General features: G+C 38.0%; 7 protein-coding genes across 7 annotated transcripts; 4 read left to right on the top strand and 3 right to left on the bottom strand.

Annotated features, from left to right (window-relative positions):
• Positions 1 to 167: 167 nt before the first annotated feature.
• On the top strand, positions 168 to 753 carry UBC9 (E2 SUMO-conjugating protein UBC9; the record flags this gene model as incomplete). Its single annotated transcript, XM_056232324.1, has 2 exons — positions 168 to 205; positions 318 to 753. The coding sequence occupies 2 exons, from the start codon at positions 168 to 170 to the stop codon at positions 751 to 753; spliced, it is 474 nt and encodes a 157-aa protein (XP_056086614.1).
• Positions 754 to 954: 201 nt separating this feature from the next.
• On the bottom strand, positions 955 to 2,817 carry SYO1 (Syo1p; the record flags this gene model as incomplete). Its single annotated transcript, XM_056232325.1, has 1 exon — positions 955 to 2,817. One exon carries the CDS (start codon positions 2,815 to 2,817, stop codon positions 955 to 957), a length of 1,863 nt encoding a protein of 620 aa, XP_056086615.1.
• Positions 2,818 to 3,325: 508 nt separating this feature from the next.
• On the bottom strand, positions 3,326 to 3,496 carry RPS29B (40S ribosomal protein uS14; the record flags this gene model as incomplete). The annotated part of the gene is made up of 1 exon (XM_056232326.1): positions 3,326 to 3,496. The coding sequence occupies one exon, from the start codon at positions 3,494 to 3,496 to the stop codon at positions 3,326 to 3,328; it is 171 nt and encodes a 56-aa protein (XP_056086616.1).
• A 780-nt stretch (positions 3,497 to 4,276) lies between these two features.
• TSR1 (small subunit rRNA maturation protein TSR1) lies at positions 4,277 to 6,646 on the top strand (the record flags this gene model as incomplete). The annotated part of the gene is made up of 1 exon (XM_056232327.1): positions 4,277 to 6,646. The coding sequence occupies one exon, from the start codon at positions 4,277 to 4,279 to the stop codon at positions 6,644 to 6,646; it is 2,370 nt and encodes a 789-aa protein (XP_056086617.1).
• Positions 6,647 to 6,877: 231 nt separating this feature from the next.
• On the bottom strand, positions 6,878 to 7,588 carry RAD59 (Rad59p; the record flags this gene model as incomplete). Its single annotated transcript, XM_056232328.1, has 1 exon — positions 6,878 to 7,588. One exon carries the CDS (start codon positions 7,586 to 7,588, stop codon positions 6,878 to 6,880), a length of 711 nt encoding a protein of 236 aa, XP_056086618.1.
• Positions 7,589 to 8,295: 707 nt separating this feature from the next.
• Positions 8,296 to 13,674, top strand: USO1 (Uso1p; the record flags this gene model as incomplete). Its single annotated transcript, XM_056232330.1, has 1 exon — positions 8,296 to 13,674. The coding sequence occupies one exon, from the start codon at positions 8,296 to 8,298 to the stop codon at positions 13,672 to 13,674; it is 5,379 nt and encodes a 1,792-aa protein (XP_056086619.1).
• A 483-nt stretch (positions 13,675 to 14,157) lies between these two features.
• SKDI04G1850 (uncharacterized protein) lies at positions 14,158 to 15,144 on the top strand (the record flags this gene model as incomplete). Its single annotated transcript, XM_056232331.1, has 1 exon — positions 14,158 to 15,144. One exon carries the CDS (start codon positions 14,158 to 14,160, stop codon positions 15,142 to 15,144), a length of 987 nt encoding a protein of 328 aa, XP_056086620.1.
• Between the last annotated feature and the right edge of the window lie 218 nt (positions 15,145 to 15,362).

The raw sequence follows: 15,362 nt of genomic DNA on the forward strand, positions 1-15,362 counted from the left end.
TGATTTCTCACATCTCGCATCTCTCTCTTCACTTTATACCATTCAAAACCGCGTTTAACATCTGGAAGCTAAAAATTATTCAGTACCATAACAAACAAACATTTGAAAAAAGAATAGAACTTAAAACAGAATACATATACGCAGTGGCACCGCTTATTGGAAGAGATATGAGTAGTCTGTGTCTACAACGTCTTCAGGAAGAAAGGTATGTTTTGATTATGGTTTTTTTCTTATTACCACATTTTGTAATCATACACAATTCTATTCAGCGGTATACTAACAAGTCGATGAACATCAAATGTTCACTTAAATAACAGAAAAAAATGGAGAAAGGACCACCCTTTTGGATTTTATGCCAAACCGGTCAAGAAAGCTGATGGGTCCATGGATCTACAAAAATGGGAAGCTGGTATCCCAGGAAAAGACGCCACAAACTGGGCGGGTGGTGTGTACCCAATTACAGTGGAATATCCAAATGAATATCCATCAAAGCCTCCGAAGGTTAAATTTCCAGCTGGCTTTTACCATCCAAACGTGTACCCGAGTGGGACGATCTGTTTAAGTATTTTGAATGAAGATCAAGATTGGAGGCCCGCCATCACATTGAAACAAATTGTTCTTGGGGTTCAGGATCTTTTAGACTCTCCAAATCCAAATTCCCCTGCTCAAGAGCCTGCATGGAGATCATTTTCAAGAAATAAAACAGAATATGAAAAGAAGGTTTTGCTTCAGGCCAAACAGTATTCTAAATAGAGAAAAATTCTGTTCTACTGTCTTTCCTCTTTTGTACTTTATTTAACTAATTTCGTATGTAACAAAATAGAGCAAATAAAAATTATTTGCAAAACCTCAAACTTCTTTTATTCATGTTTCCCCTTTTTATCTTGGGTAAATAGAATACTTCATTTGTATCAAATTTCTATACGTATTTCATCTATATACGTTTAAATGGCTTTATTGGTTAACACAACCTTCATTGATCTTGTAGTGAATAAAACTATCTAATGTAGTAAAACAGTCGTGACACCTTTCCTTTAGTTCAGGATCTTTGTTTCTATCAACCATTTTAAATTGCTGTCTCAAATTTGGTACTACTTGGTCTTTTAGGATAGATAAAAATCCTCCTCTTACGAATATTGGTTCATTATAATCGTAAGATGCGTCACCGTAAATTTGGAAGAGTGCATTTGTCATTTCCATTAGGATTTCAGGCTGAACGTTTGATTTAATCAAACTTTCTAAGAAAAACTGCCCAATTTCCTTATTTACTTCAATTTGCCCTTCCACCATAGCATATGTACTCAATACATTAATACACTTTTGCTTCAGTTCCAGGTCCTCGCTGTTTTGAAATTCGCCAATAATTTTCCCAACGAATTCTGAATTATTCACCATTTGCAAATTAGTCAATGCTTGACTGTCCTTTTCAAAAGCTCCGCTAGAGTAGATGAGCTTTAAGATAGCCCAGATACAGCCCATTCCCCCTATTTTAATACTTAAATCATCCTGATTGTTCAACTGTGTCACGTAACTCCATAATGCAACCAACAGCTCCTCGGAGATCTCAGTTAATGATAGTGTAATGTACAGCCAGATTAAATTATTCCAGCCAATCAATATTCGTGAGGTGAAAGTGTCTTTCAAGATCATGAAGACATGAGGTAGGAAATTTATTAAGGTATTGACCAGCTCCTCTGGAATTGTAGCTTCGTGCGATTCTGGCCTTTCATACTTAGATGCAATTAATTCGATAATAGCGGTGATAAGGTCAATTGCTATTTCAATACTTTGCAACTTCATCATGGACTCGTTACGTTTAGCATTGTAGTTCTTGATCTTATCTATTACCTTACTGGTTTCATCTTTATCGGTGGCGGGCACAATTTCCTCAGGATTATCGATATCATTCATTAATTGTACTGGATCTATGTCGTTAATGGAATGACACACAGAATGAATTATTTTGTTACACTGATCATACGTTATTTTCATATCAAGGAATTGGCAATGGATGCCTTCGATCAGAACTCTCGTCAGCTCATTAGCTTGAGGATGCAAATCTGTAGATAGCTCATTTAGAAAGTGAGATATATCCTTATTGTTTGAGACAAGGTCGATAAAGTCAAATGATTCGGAACTTAAATCATAAATAAGGTCAAGGATTGTGTTGAAAAGGTTAACTGGTATTTTTTCGACACCATATTGTAATAGTTGGAGAATGACCTGAAAAATTTCGTTTATTTTATTTTCATTTAATATTTCATTAAGAATATCATCGGAACCATTAGATAAGGCCACAACCAAAGATAATAAGTTATCGGCAAAATCGAATAGCAACCTTCTGGATTCTATTTTGGCCTTCCCAACAGGTTTTGATTGGGATTGTTGTTCCGCTGCTTGCAAAGCAGATAAAGAATCAATTATTTTGGCAAAGTTGCTTGATATACTTGTCCATATATCAGACCTCCACAGGTGAATTGACACGTCATAACCTTCTTCCAGGGATAGATTCCTCAATAAGCCAAACGATTCAACAACTATATCCGAATTAGAATCGTTCAATAGCTTACTCAGAATGATATGCACTAGTTTTTCCTTCAATAGCAATTGCCTCATATGAGCGTCCTCACAAAGGACACTGATGGAGCTCAAAGCCATACTTCTGTCATTTGGCACCACACTTGATAGATTTTGCAGTAGCGGCTGAAGTCTTTTATTGACGACATTAGCATCTTTATTATTATTATTTGAACCAGCTTTGTGTAGTGGATTCAAACGGGACGAAGAGGCTCTTGATCTTTTCTTTGATCTACCCATCCTTTCTCCTCTAAATCTCGATTTCTGTGTATTTTCGATTGAAGTATAAATCTTAATTCAAGATAACCGTGAATTGGAAAGAGAGCGTTGATTACAGATGTTTAAGGTTACGCAATCTATACGCTCAAAGAACAGAGTAAAATAGATGAGATGAGATGAGATGAGATGAGATGAGCTGAGATGAAAAATTTTCTAAAGTTCAAAAAACTAGAAACTGCGCGTACAAAATGATTTAGCAACACCTCGAAGTGGTAACGATAGTAACCGCGGCGACAGTATTCGTATTGCCAGTCTTTCTTAATCAATATTAGCAGTCAAATGAATATAGAAACACTGTTTGTGAATAGGATTTTTTTTATTATATCGCCAATATTTAATGATAAACATAAAATAGTAGTACCAAAAATAATATGATAACTTATACAAAAGAGAGGTAAAGAAAAGGACAGAAGTAACCAGAACAACCCAAAAATGGGATAATGATTACAATGTTACGATTTTCGTTAACTTATCTGTACTTGTGGAAACCAATGTCGTTAGCCTTTTCTCTGAAACATTGACGACAGATGTTCAAGTCATACTTTCTGACCAAACCGGTGTGAGATGAGCAGACACGACATTGACGGGAGCCTTTGCCGAATCTTCTTGGATGGGAGAACCAAACGTTTTCGTGAGCCATTTTGTATATATATTCTGTAACAAAATAAATTTTCGAAAGTAGAGAGAAAAATGTTAGTATTATGTCCTTCTAAGAATTTTCCACTAAAAACTCGGTGGACGTGCACAATAGAATTCAATACCCCATGTTTGACAGAGATGCAAGACAATATGCCACGCTCTTTTGCACTTAGTACACTATGAAGCTCTGCTGATGCCTCTTGGTACAATTAGAACACTCCTTTCTTGTTTGTGACGGGCCAAGTTACCGCCCTCTATTGATAGTTCTGGACATATCCTAAAATCTTCAGTTTTCAGTTCCGGGTTCAATTACGGTTTAAATACAACGCAGGAGGGCGTTCCTTTACTACTTCATTCTGCACACACGTCCCTTGTCTTTATAACCACGTTTCCACATACATTTAGCTATACTTTCCTTAAAAAACTCCTCGCAACACGAATTGCAACACTTTATGACACTTCAAATTGATATGGTTATTACCTTTAAGACATAGCGCTTTCACCGCCAAAACGGAACATTTTTCATCGCACTGACCGTAAAACACGATAACGGCAAAGAAGAGGTTTCTTTTATAGAAAAAAAGTGGCTCTGCTGGGAGTGGGTGTAAAAGATGCACGGATTGAGTGGCGGAATCGGATTGTGATTACAGGTAAGAAAAATTTTCAACTTAGCTCATCTCATCGCTGGTGAAAAAAGTTGGTTTGCATTATATGATAGGAAACAATGATTGTTGGAGTAGAGTTCTCGGTTAAAAGGTAGTAGTTTTACGTGGGCATCAGAATGGCAGGTCATTCACATAGATCGTCTATAAAGAATGGACACAAGTCTTTCAAAGCAAAACATGCTTCTAAAGGTGCTTTGAAGAGATTATACAAGGGGAAAGTGGAAAAAGAACCCATAGGAACTGGCAAACCAGACAAGCAGGTATCTAAACTGCAACGTAGAAACAAGGCGAAACAATTAAGGGCCCAGAAAATCTTGGATTCCATTGAAAACAGAAAACTATTCGAAGGTAAGAATGGTGCTGCCAAAATCATTGCCATTATCCCGCTGGTGAGCGATTTGGACCCATTGGACATCCTTTACAAGCTATTAAAGTCAGCAGACGACGAAGAAATCATGATACAAGAGCTGCAGTCAAAGCGTATATTCAACGTCCATATCAAGAAATTCAAAAGCAATCTTAAAATTATCATTCCAGACATGCTCAATTTCTTGAATATTCTAGATTGTGCCAAAGTGGCTGATTTCGTCATGTTCGGGCTGAGTGGGGTGAACGAAGTCAATGGAGAATTTGGTGAACAAATTATACGTGCTTTAGAACTGCAAGGTATCGCGTCATATATCGGTGTTATAAGTAACCTTTCAGCGGTCCATGAAAAGGAAAAATTTCAACTGGACGTAAAGCAATCTTTGGAAAGCTATTTTAAGCATTTTTTTCCCAGTGAAGAACGCATTTATAACTTGGAAAAGAATTCAGACTCGTTAAACGTCTTAAGAACATTATGTCAAAAACTACCAAGGTCAATCAATTGGAGAGATAACAGAGGTTACGTCGTTGCCGACCTTGTTGACTTCGTTGAAACTTCTCCCGACTCCGGTGAATTAGTTGTTGAAGGTACCGTCCGTGGTATTGGGATCAATGCTAACAGACTAGTTCATATTCCTGATTTTGGTGACTTTCAAATCAGTAAGATAGAAAAAATTAGTGAATCTTTGCAAAGGAGGAAGAACGCTGGCGACAAAATCACCGATAATCTGGGCTTGGACCTGAGTTTACAAACAGTTTTTGAAAGCGATATAAACAAAGACAATTTGGATGAGTATGCTCCGGAAGGCGTGGAAGATTGGTCGGATTATGGGGAAGATTTCGAGTATGAAGATTTGACAACAGCAAGATACGACGACCACGGATTCTTACCAGGTAGGGACCAAACATCCAAAAAGGCGGTTGTTCCCAATGGCACTTCCGATTACCAGGCTAAATGGTATTTGGATGATGTTATTGAAGTAAATGACGATGAAGAAGATGGACAGGCCATTGAACAAGAAGAAGCAATGATGGAAATTGATGATGAGATGACGATGATGGACCAAGGAAATGAAGAGATGGTAGACGACGAGAGATTCGAGATGGAAGACAGTGAGGGATTTGAAGAACTCTCACCTGAGGAAGAGGAACGTCAATTGAGAGAATTTAGAGATATGGAAAAGGAAGACAAGGAATTCCCCGATGAAATTGAACTCGAACCAAGTGTATCTGCTGTCGAACGTTTGAAAAGATACAGAGGCTTGAAGAACCTATACAATTGTAACTGGCAAATTGACGAAAAGGATCCAACATCGCCGCCTGAATGGAAACGTCTACTAAGGGTTGGTAATTACAAAAACACTAAAAACAGAATCATTAAAGAGGCCAAGAACGAAGCACAAGGCATTGCAGGTGATCGTATTAGAATGTTTATCAAGTTCCCTAAATTTCTGTTAGAGAGGGTGAAAGACCCCAAAAAACTACTATTTACTGTTTACGGGTTATTACTGCATGAACACAAAAATGCAGTGGTCAACTTCTCGCTGCAAAGGTGGGAAGAATACGACAACCCTGTCCCCTCTAAGGATCCTATCGTGGTGCAGTACGGTGCCAGAAGATATACCATTCAGCCACTATTCTCCCAGGATTCCAACAGTCCCAACAACGTTCACAAGTATGAAAGATTTCTACACCCAGATACAGTATCGATTGCTACATGTATCGCGCCTGTAGATTTCACGCAATCGCCTGCAATTTTCTTCAGGTCATCATCAACAGATGCCAAAAAAATTGAATTGATTGGCCACGGTACATTCTTAAATGCAGATCATTCAAGAATCTTGGCTAAGAGAGCCATTTTGACAGGCCATCCATTTAGGTTTCACAAAACCGTGGTCACTGTACGTTATATGTTTTTCAGACCAGAAGATGTGGAGTGGTTCAAGTCCATACCGTTATTTACCAAATCTGGTAGATCCGGTTTTATCAAAGAAAGTCTGGGTACGCATGGTTATTTCAAAGCCACGTTCGACGGTAAACTATCTGCACAAGATGTTGTTGCTATGTCCTTGTATAAACGTATGTGGCCAATGCCTTCATTACCTTGGAATGGTATGTGAAATGATAAAATGTATACGTGTATTTATGTATATGAACTCTATTTGTACAATTCATACTGATAAGTATCGACAATACTATTAGAAGGGATAGGAAGACCTATGTTCGGTCCGCAGCAAATACACACATATGTCACTTTTTGCCACTTTTTACGTAGGGGTTAATGCATTATGTGAAAATCGTTAGTTTTATCGAGTAAATGAAGCTGCTAATTTTATCGTTGTTTCCTTTATCTATTTGATATTTGTATCTTTAGTATCCTCCAATTTGATAAAAGTCGACTTACCATTAGGCATTGGCTGTAAATTGAAAGCGTTCTTGGTTTCCTTTTTTTTTGAACCATACAATCCATCAACGTAGTAGTTATTTGTAATCTTAGTCTCATAATCGAGGATAATTTTTTCAAAACTCAGTAATGCCTTCTTTAAGGCATCGCCAACAGCTTCTTTTCTGGATCTGTTATAGCACTCGCCCTTCGAGGGCAGAGTGATTCTACCTAAGCCACCGCACTGCGTGTTGGTGCCGTCCTTTAGAGTAACCTTTACCTGAGCTTCAGCCACCACTGTATACTTGACATCATCTGTATCAGTGTTGTCGTCGTTGTTCACCGCGGTAAAGAGTTGACACTCACGAGCCTCAACATCTATAACGTCCATTTTCCAACCGTCATACCCAAACGTTTCATTAGCGAACTGAATGAGAACGTGGCCCGGTATTAGCTTTGATAAGTTGTGCTTCCCATATCTATTATTGTGATATATGTTGTACGTGTGCTTTTCGATCTTGGACTGCAAACGCCCTATCCTTTGTACTGACCAAGCGCTAGCGGGCCTGCCATTCCAATCCTCAACGATCCGGAAAGCTTTGATATCCAAGCCTGGAGCTGTGCCGTACACAGTCGAGTCGTACGATATACTCGATTTAGGCTGCGCTTGCACCGTCATTATATGTATTGTTTATCTCAAAGAACACCTCTTTTATCACGTATCCCTCTTCGTGAACAAGCAAACCAGCAATTTTGTCACCGACACACTTGATGATACTCTTATTCGTATCTCCCGCTGTTGTTTCCCATCACATGTCTTATTGCCAAACTGTGGCTCTCTTTAATGAGTTCATCATCTGGAATTAGAGACCACGTGACGTGACGTCAATACGAGGATGCTCATATCCAACACCGTCATGGTCGATAGGGTGTCCAAGTTGAGTAAATGGACATAATACTCTCAAGGATAATAGTGCAATTTGGAGAAAATACATGCCAAGAGGGCCCTCCGTAGGTATACCCCACGTTTATCTTGTGCTAGTTTGCCAACCTTCCTTCTGCAAGATTATATGCAAGAAAAACGGCAAAGACTTCACTTTGAATCATGTTTTCGCGATGAGATGGTACTGAGGATTTTCCCTACAAGGCAAAGTTGGTGATCCCGATAACTTCAGCTTTGGTTTTCGTTTAGGTTTGCATCTCTTCGCTCTTGCTTCTTGTTATTTACCTAAAAGAAAGCCAAACGCGCATGCTCCTCTTGAAAAATGAATACACGTTTTTTACATCAATTGGGTTCAGAAGTGGGAAAGGTTGAATACTTGAGTAGAAGCAACTATTGTCCACGATTCCGAACGATTAGGATTTATAAAAACACTCTCGCCGAGAATGGACCTTATCCAGGGGCTAATACAGCAGCCAAAAGTTCAATCTGTAGATGAAACCATTCCAACATTGTGCGATCGAGTTGAAAACTCCACTTTGATCAGTGATAGAAGATCCGCCGTACTCGGATTGAAGGCGTTCAGCCGTCAGTATAGAGAATCTGTGATTGCATCTGGGCTGAAACCGCTGCTTAATACCTTGAAGCGTGATTATATGGATGAGGATTCAGTGAAGGCGATCTTGGAGACAATTTTGATTCTTTTTATTAGAGGCGATGGTCATGACGACTTAACTAGAGGCTGGATTTCCCAACAATCGCGATTGCAAAACGGGAAGTATCCCTCACCCCTTGTCATGAAACAGGAAAAAGAACAAGCAGATCAATTCTCACTCTGGATTGCCGATGCTTTGACGCAATCTGAGGACTTGATTCATCTACTTGTTGAATTTTGGGAAATTGACAACTTTCATATCAGGCTATATACAATTCAGTTGTTAGAGGCTGTAATGGCCACGAGACCGGCGAAAGCAAGAAGTGCTTTGATTTCATTGCCAACGAGCATATCGACTATGGTTTCACTTCTAGATGATGTACACGAACCCATTAGAGACGAAGCTATTTTATTATTAATGGCGGTAGTGAACGATTCTCCTCATGTACAAAAGTTGGTTGCTTTTGAGAACATTTTCGAAAGGTTGTTTTCCATTATTGATGAAGAAGGTGGTTTAAGAGGCTCTCTTGTCGTTAACGATTGTTTGTCATTAATCAATAATATCCTGAAGTATAATACGTCTAATCAAACTCTATTCTTGGAAACAGGGAACCTGCCTAAATTGGCGTACCTCTTGAGTGAACCAATATCCCAAGACGAGGGATTTTTCTGGAATGACCAAAGAATAATTAATATTAACACGGCTTTAGATATTGTCAGTCTAACAGTGGAACCTGGAAATACTGTGACCTCTCAACACCAGAATGTATTATTAGATTCAAGCGTATTAATGGTTGTGCTGCGTCTTGCGTTCTTTCATGACATCCCAAAAAAAGTTAGACCGATTGCTCTTTTAACTGCTGCAAACATGATTAGAGGTAACCAATATGCGCAGCTAGAATTCAGCAAAATTGATGTTCCATATTTTGATCCTTCAATGCCAGTAAACTCTACCACAAACGGTGGCCCAATCAGATTAGTTCCTGTAGTCAGCATCTTAATCAACTGGATGCTATATGCCAACTCTGTTCATACGTTCGATACAAGAGTTGCATGTTCCAGACTATTAAAGGCTTATCTTATGGATAATTTAGACATTCAAAAAGATTTTCTATTCAAACAAGTTCGGTTATGTAACCTGCCTTCTACAGCAACTGACAATGAGGATACGAAAGAAAATGGTATCTCCGACAATGCTAATACAGGAAATTTTAATGAAGATACAGATGCAAAGGATAATATGGGCGATGAAAACTTTCTGAAGGCAAGCTTATTTGAAGTCTTGCTAAACTATGATGCTGAATTAAACCTTAACCCTTTCAAATTATTCTTTACGACAGATATTTTCATGTTTCTATTCCAACAGGAAAATAAATGTAGCGTTGAATTACGTGAAATTACAAGGAATGTTACCACTGGTAATGATCTTGATGACGAAGAACCCCTAAAGGCAATTCAAACAATAAGTGAACTATTGACTACCTCTCTTTCTGCTGCTGACATAAGAATCCCTATCTCTTATTTAACTTTCTTAATATATTGGCTATTTGGTGACTTGAAGGCTACTAATGATTTTCTTTCAGATAAATCGGTAATTAAGTCTTTGCTCTCCTTTTCTTATCAAATACAAGATGAAGACGTTACTGTCAAATGCCTTGTAACAATGTTACTAGGTGTGGCATATGAGTTTTCTTCCAAAGAATCTCCATTCCCAAGAAAGGAATATTTTGAGCTCATTTCTAAAAGCTTAGGAAGGGATAATTATGCATCTCGCATCAAACAATTCAAAAAGGACTCATTTTTCTCAAAAGTCAACCGTAATGAAGACAGCATACTAACGCCCCAGCTCGATGAAACTGGTTTACCAAAAGTTTATTTCAGCACCCATTTTATACAGTTATTCAACGAAAACATGTACAGGCTTGAAACTGCGCTGTCGCACAATCCTGAGGAGGAACCAATCAATAAAATCTCATTTGAAGAAGTTGAAGAACTTCAAAAGCAATGTTCAAAATTGAAAAATGAACTAGGCTCTTTGCAAACGGAAACAGAAGCAACCAATGGGGATCTTACCAAAAAATTGGAGGCCTTATCTAAAGAACATGAAGACCTAATGGAAAAATACCAATCGCTGACTTCCTCACATTTATTATTGAAAGAAAGCTTTTCTAGTCTGGAAATTGAATTAGGAACTATTAAAGAATCCCTAAATAAGATGACGCAGTTAAGAGATGCACTGGAAACTAAGGATAAAGAGAATCAGGCTCTCATACAAGAGTGCAAGAGTACGATTCAAAAACAAGAGGAGGCCATTGAGATACTAGAAAAAGAACTTGATAATGTTTCTTCCCAAAAGAAAAAGGCAGATGATGGTATAAACAAAATGAGTAAGGACCTATTCGCCTTGAGCAGGGAAATGCAGGCAATTGTAGAAAAATACAAAAGTCTACAAAAGGAGAAGAGTAAAGATGACAACAATCATCAAAAAGAGGCTAAATTACTAAAGGAAGAAATTGCTAGAAAAACAACTGAAATAAAGTCTTTAAATGAAAATTTAGGAAAAACGAAAACTCAACACGATGATTTGCTAAAGGAAAAAGAACACATATCGAAGGAGCTTGTTGAGTGCAAATTACGATTTCAAAGCCACGATATTTTGGTCGCAAAACTAACTGAAAAGCTAAAATCTTTAGCAAATAATTATAGAGACTTACAAGCCACCCATGAGTCTTTAATAGCATCAATGGAAGAAATAAAAAAAGAAAATACCATGCAAATGTCTAATTTGGAAAGCAAATTTGATTCTTTATCGCAGGAGAAGGAAAGTTTTCAAAGCGAGAGAGAGCTTTTAGAAGAAAATATTAGAAAACTGAAAGAAACCATTTCTACTCTAGAGTTAACAAAAGAGGAAGCTATCACAAAGTTCAACTCTTCAAAAGAGGATTATGAGTCACAAATCGGCCTGTTGAAAGAACAGTTGGAGACTGTGGCCACTGAAAATGGTGAAAGCGTAAATAAAATCTCAGAACTAAGTCACAATATAGATGACTTGAAGGGTGAATTAGAAACTCAAAAGAACTTTAAAGATGACCTCGAAGCAAAACTTGAAGCTTCTAAAAAGGTTTTAAAGGAAACGCAGGCAAATGAGCAGCATTTAAAAGAAGAGAAGCTTCAACTCGAAGGAGAGATCACCAAGATAAAAGAGCAACTTGATAATTTGCGCGATAACTTGAAATCTTTAGAAAAAGAAAACAAAGAATCAGTGGCTCAGGTAGAAGAGTACAAGAAACAAATTTCAGACAAAGAAAAAGAATATAACGGAAAACTCTCAGAACTGAACAATGAGATTAACTCTGTTCAGCAGAAAAATGAAACAATTTGTCAAAATAACGAAAAATTGAAAGGCGAAATTGAAGAAATTGAGAAAGCTTCTGAAGATCAGTCAAATTTGAAAGGGTCCAAAATTGAAGCTTTGAATGCGCAAATCGAAGAGCTCGAAGAAAGTAAGCAAATAACTGAGACCAAGTTATTGGATTCTGTCAAGAACATGAAAACTGAGATGGAGAAAATGAGAGAGCTACAGAAGGAAAGTGATGCTAAAATGGTGAAAATAAACGAGCTAGAAGAAAAGCAAGAAGCTTTAAAACATATAGGCATCCAGAATTTGGAATTGCAAAAGGGGGCAGAAGAGGCCAGAAAGGAATTGGAGGACAAAAAGACTGAGGTAAACGGTTTATTGGAAAAAATCACGAGCTTAAACAAATCTAACGAGAAGACAGAAACTGAGTCAACTCGGTTGAAAAAGACGTACGCTGAAGAAAAAACCATCCTGGAAGGACAGTTGGAGAAATTAAGAAACGAAATGCAGACTAAAATTCAGGCCTTTGAAAGGGAAAGAAAATTACTTAATGAGGGCTCTTCAACAATTACGCAAGAATATTCTGAAAAGATTAACATGTTGGAAGAAAAACTAATTAAAATAGAAAATGAGAATGAATCAAAGAGTAAAATGATCGATACAAGCAGGAGTGAATTAGAGAAAGCCACTTCAACCTGCAATGAACTTTTAGAAGCAAATCGTAATGAAATGAAGTCCATGAAAGACAAAATTCTTTCATATGAAGAAAAGATAAAAGAAGCCAACGAAAAACTGCTATCAACAGAGCAAGGAAATGAGCAGGAGCTGAATAGCCTGAGGAAGCAGCTTGAGGTCGTGCAAGAAGCTAAGGTCAAAATTGAAGGAGAACTAAAGGAAATGGAGGAGAAAACTACCAGCCAAACATTGGAGCTGGAGAGATCTAAAGAAATTATGAGAAAGCTGGAAAGTACTATCGTAAGCAAGGAAAAAGAAATAGACTCCTCGATAGAGTTCAGGAAGGAATTTGACAAAAAAATAGAAGAGCATAAAAAAAAAGCTCAGGAAGAAATTAGAAACCTGCAAGAAGAAAAGGCTAATTTGGTAGCTCAAATTGTGGAATCAAAAAAAGGGATTGAAGACTTGCAAGGAAAACTGAAAGGTGAAGCAGAATCTGGCAGAGAATTAGAGGCCATACAGAAAGAATTGACTAATGCCCATCAGAAAATAAAGATCAACGTAGAAGAAAGTGCGCTTTTGAACTCTAAATTGAAAGATTCAGAACGTGCCTTGAGAGACAACCAGGAAAAGCTTGAAGGTAGCAAAGAAGAAAAGGAATCAATGAGTTCTCAGTTGACAGAATTAAAGAGAATGTTAAATAGTGCTCAACAGAGGACTAAAAAATGCGAGGAAGATCATGAAACCGAAATTAAGAAACTACAAGCAGAAAAATCTGAATTCGATGAAAAAGTTCAACAACTTGAAACTAAATACAAGCAGTTAGTAACCAAAGAGGAAGTTCGGAGAAAAGATGAAGATGTTATAAAGAAAACCGCCGATTCTCAGAAAAGTGAGATTGAAAATTTAATTAAAGAATTGCAGAAATTCAAGATAGAAAACACGAAGTTAAAAAAGGCAAACAAAGATCGTTCCGAAATTGATGACTTGATGCTTTTGGTTACTGATTTGGATGAGAAAAACAGTAAATATCGCTCAAAATTGAAAGACTTGGGCATTGAAATTAGCTCTGATGAAGAAGAAGAAGAAGAAGAAGACGGGGAAGATGGGGACGCAGACGAGGAACAGTTAAGTTAAAAATGCGCATAAAAAGACCACCGAAACGAACTTTAATTATCCGGCGACTCATCCTTCTGTAACTATTCACATGTACATATACATGTTATTAACATTAAATAGACTATTATCAAACAATTAGAAATTAATTATACTTGTAAAGAACAATGAAGCCGAAGTGCCACAGGGACCGGTATAAGACACCTTTCGTATTTATATCTAATAACAAAAGAACTCTAGCGAAGATACCATTTCATAAAAAATAATTATGTTCGAGCTGGCCCGATGGTTTATAGAGCTACTTACTTAAAGCATTAGCAGCGCGCCAGGTGGGCTTATCTTTTTTCCCCTTGACATGACTATAAGTCACGTCGAGGAAATGCTTGCAAACATGATGCATGATAAGACATAGGAAAAATAACAAAAAGAGGGTACAATTCACGAGAAGGAATGAAAGTACCAAGGTAGTCAGAGGCAAGAATTTTCGTCAACAGCCGAATAAAAATGGAAGAGAGCACTGTTGCCGTGCAAATACAAGATGTTCCTCCCAGCTATATCAAGTTAGATAAAAATGAAAAATTTGTGTACATTACAAGTGAAACCAACGGTGTTCCTCATCGAATAGCGGCTATAATTTCATACCCAGAAAGAAGAGATTTGTCGAACGTCAATATAGAAGATGGAAAATCTCAGCGCAAGAGCAATGAGTTGGCATTACTGTTACACGGGAGTCAGTCTCACAAAAACGCTATTTATCAGGCTTCTTTGGCAAAGAGTCTAGTCCAATCTGCACGTTGGGTACTAAGAATCGATTTCAGAGGACAGGGAGATTCGTCAGATAACTACGACCCAGCCATCGGTAGGACACTCGATCAAGATTTAGAGGATCTGAATACGGTTTACCAAACAATACTCGATAGATCTCTCAGAGAACAGTTATACAACACCGACACTATTTCGCTGGATGTGATTGTAGCACATTCTAGAGGTTCACTTGCCATGTTTAAATTCTGTCTAGATTTGCTTTCAAAGGCGTTCCCATTGCCTTCTCATTTGATTAACTGTGCCGGAAGATATGACGGAAGAGGACTTATTGAACGGTGCACAAGGCTGCACCCAAGTTGGGAGAAAGATGGAGGGTTCTGGGCAAATGGTGCACGGTATGGCGAATATAAGGACTTTTGGATCCCATCGAGCGAAACTTGTAGTATCGCCAATGTTTGTGTCCCAGAATTTTCCGCAACACCGCCAACTTGCTCGATCATGTCCTGTTATGGCACCTGCGATCACATAGTGCCAGTTAGCGCAGCCTCGCAGTATGCGGAACTTTTCAAGGGCAGACACTCCTTGAGATTTATCGAGAATGCGGATCACAATTATTACGGTATTGAAGGTGATCCAAATGTGCTGAACCTACCGATAAGAAGGGGCAGGGTCAATTATTCACCATTAGTTGTCGATTTAATCATGGAGTACCTGAAGAATACATAGGCAATAAAACTACATATCTAAGATAATCTTGCTTTAAGTTTGGAATAATTATTGGGTGGGATCACCCGCATTGCCTCGTTGGCCTAACAAATTATTATCTAGTGGAGGTAATATTTCCACCGAAAATAACGCTGGTGGGTTTGGTTGAGCTACACTTCCTACAAAACCAGTACCAATTAGCCTTCAGGACTGATGAATTAGTGTCTCTTTCTCCTTTT

Source organism: Saccharomyces kudriavzevii (assembly GCF_947243775.1).
Source record: "Saccharomyces kudriavzevii IFO 1802 strain IFO1802 genome assembly, chromosome: 4".
Taxonomy (NCBI): domain Eukaryota; kingdom Fungi; phylum Ascomycota; class Saccharomycetes; order Saccharomycetales; family Saccharomycetaceae; genus Saccharomyces; species Saccharomyces kudriavzevii.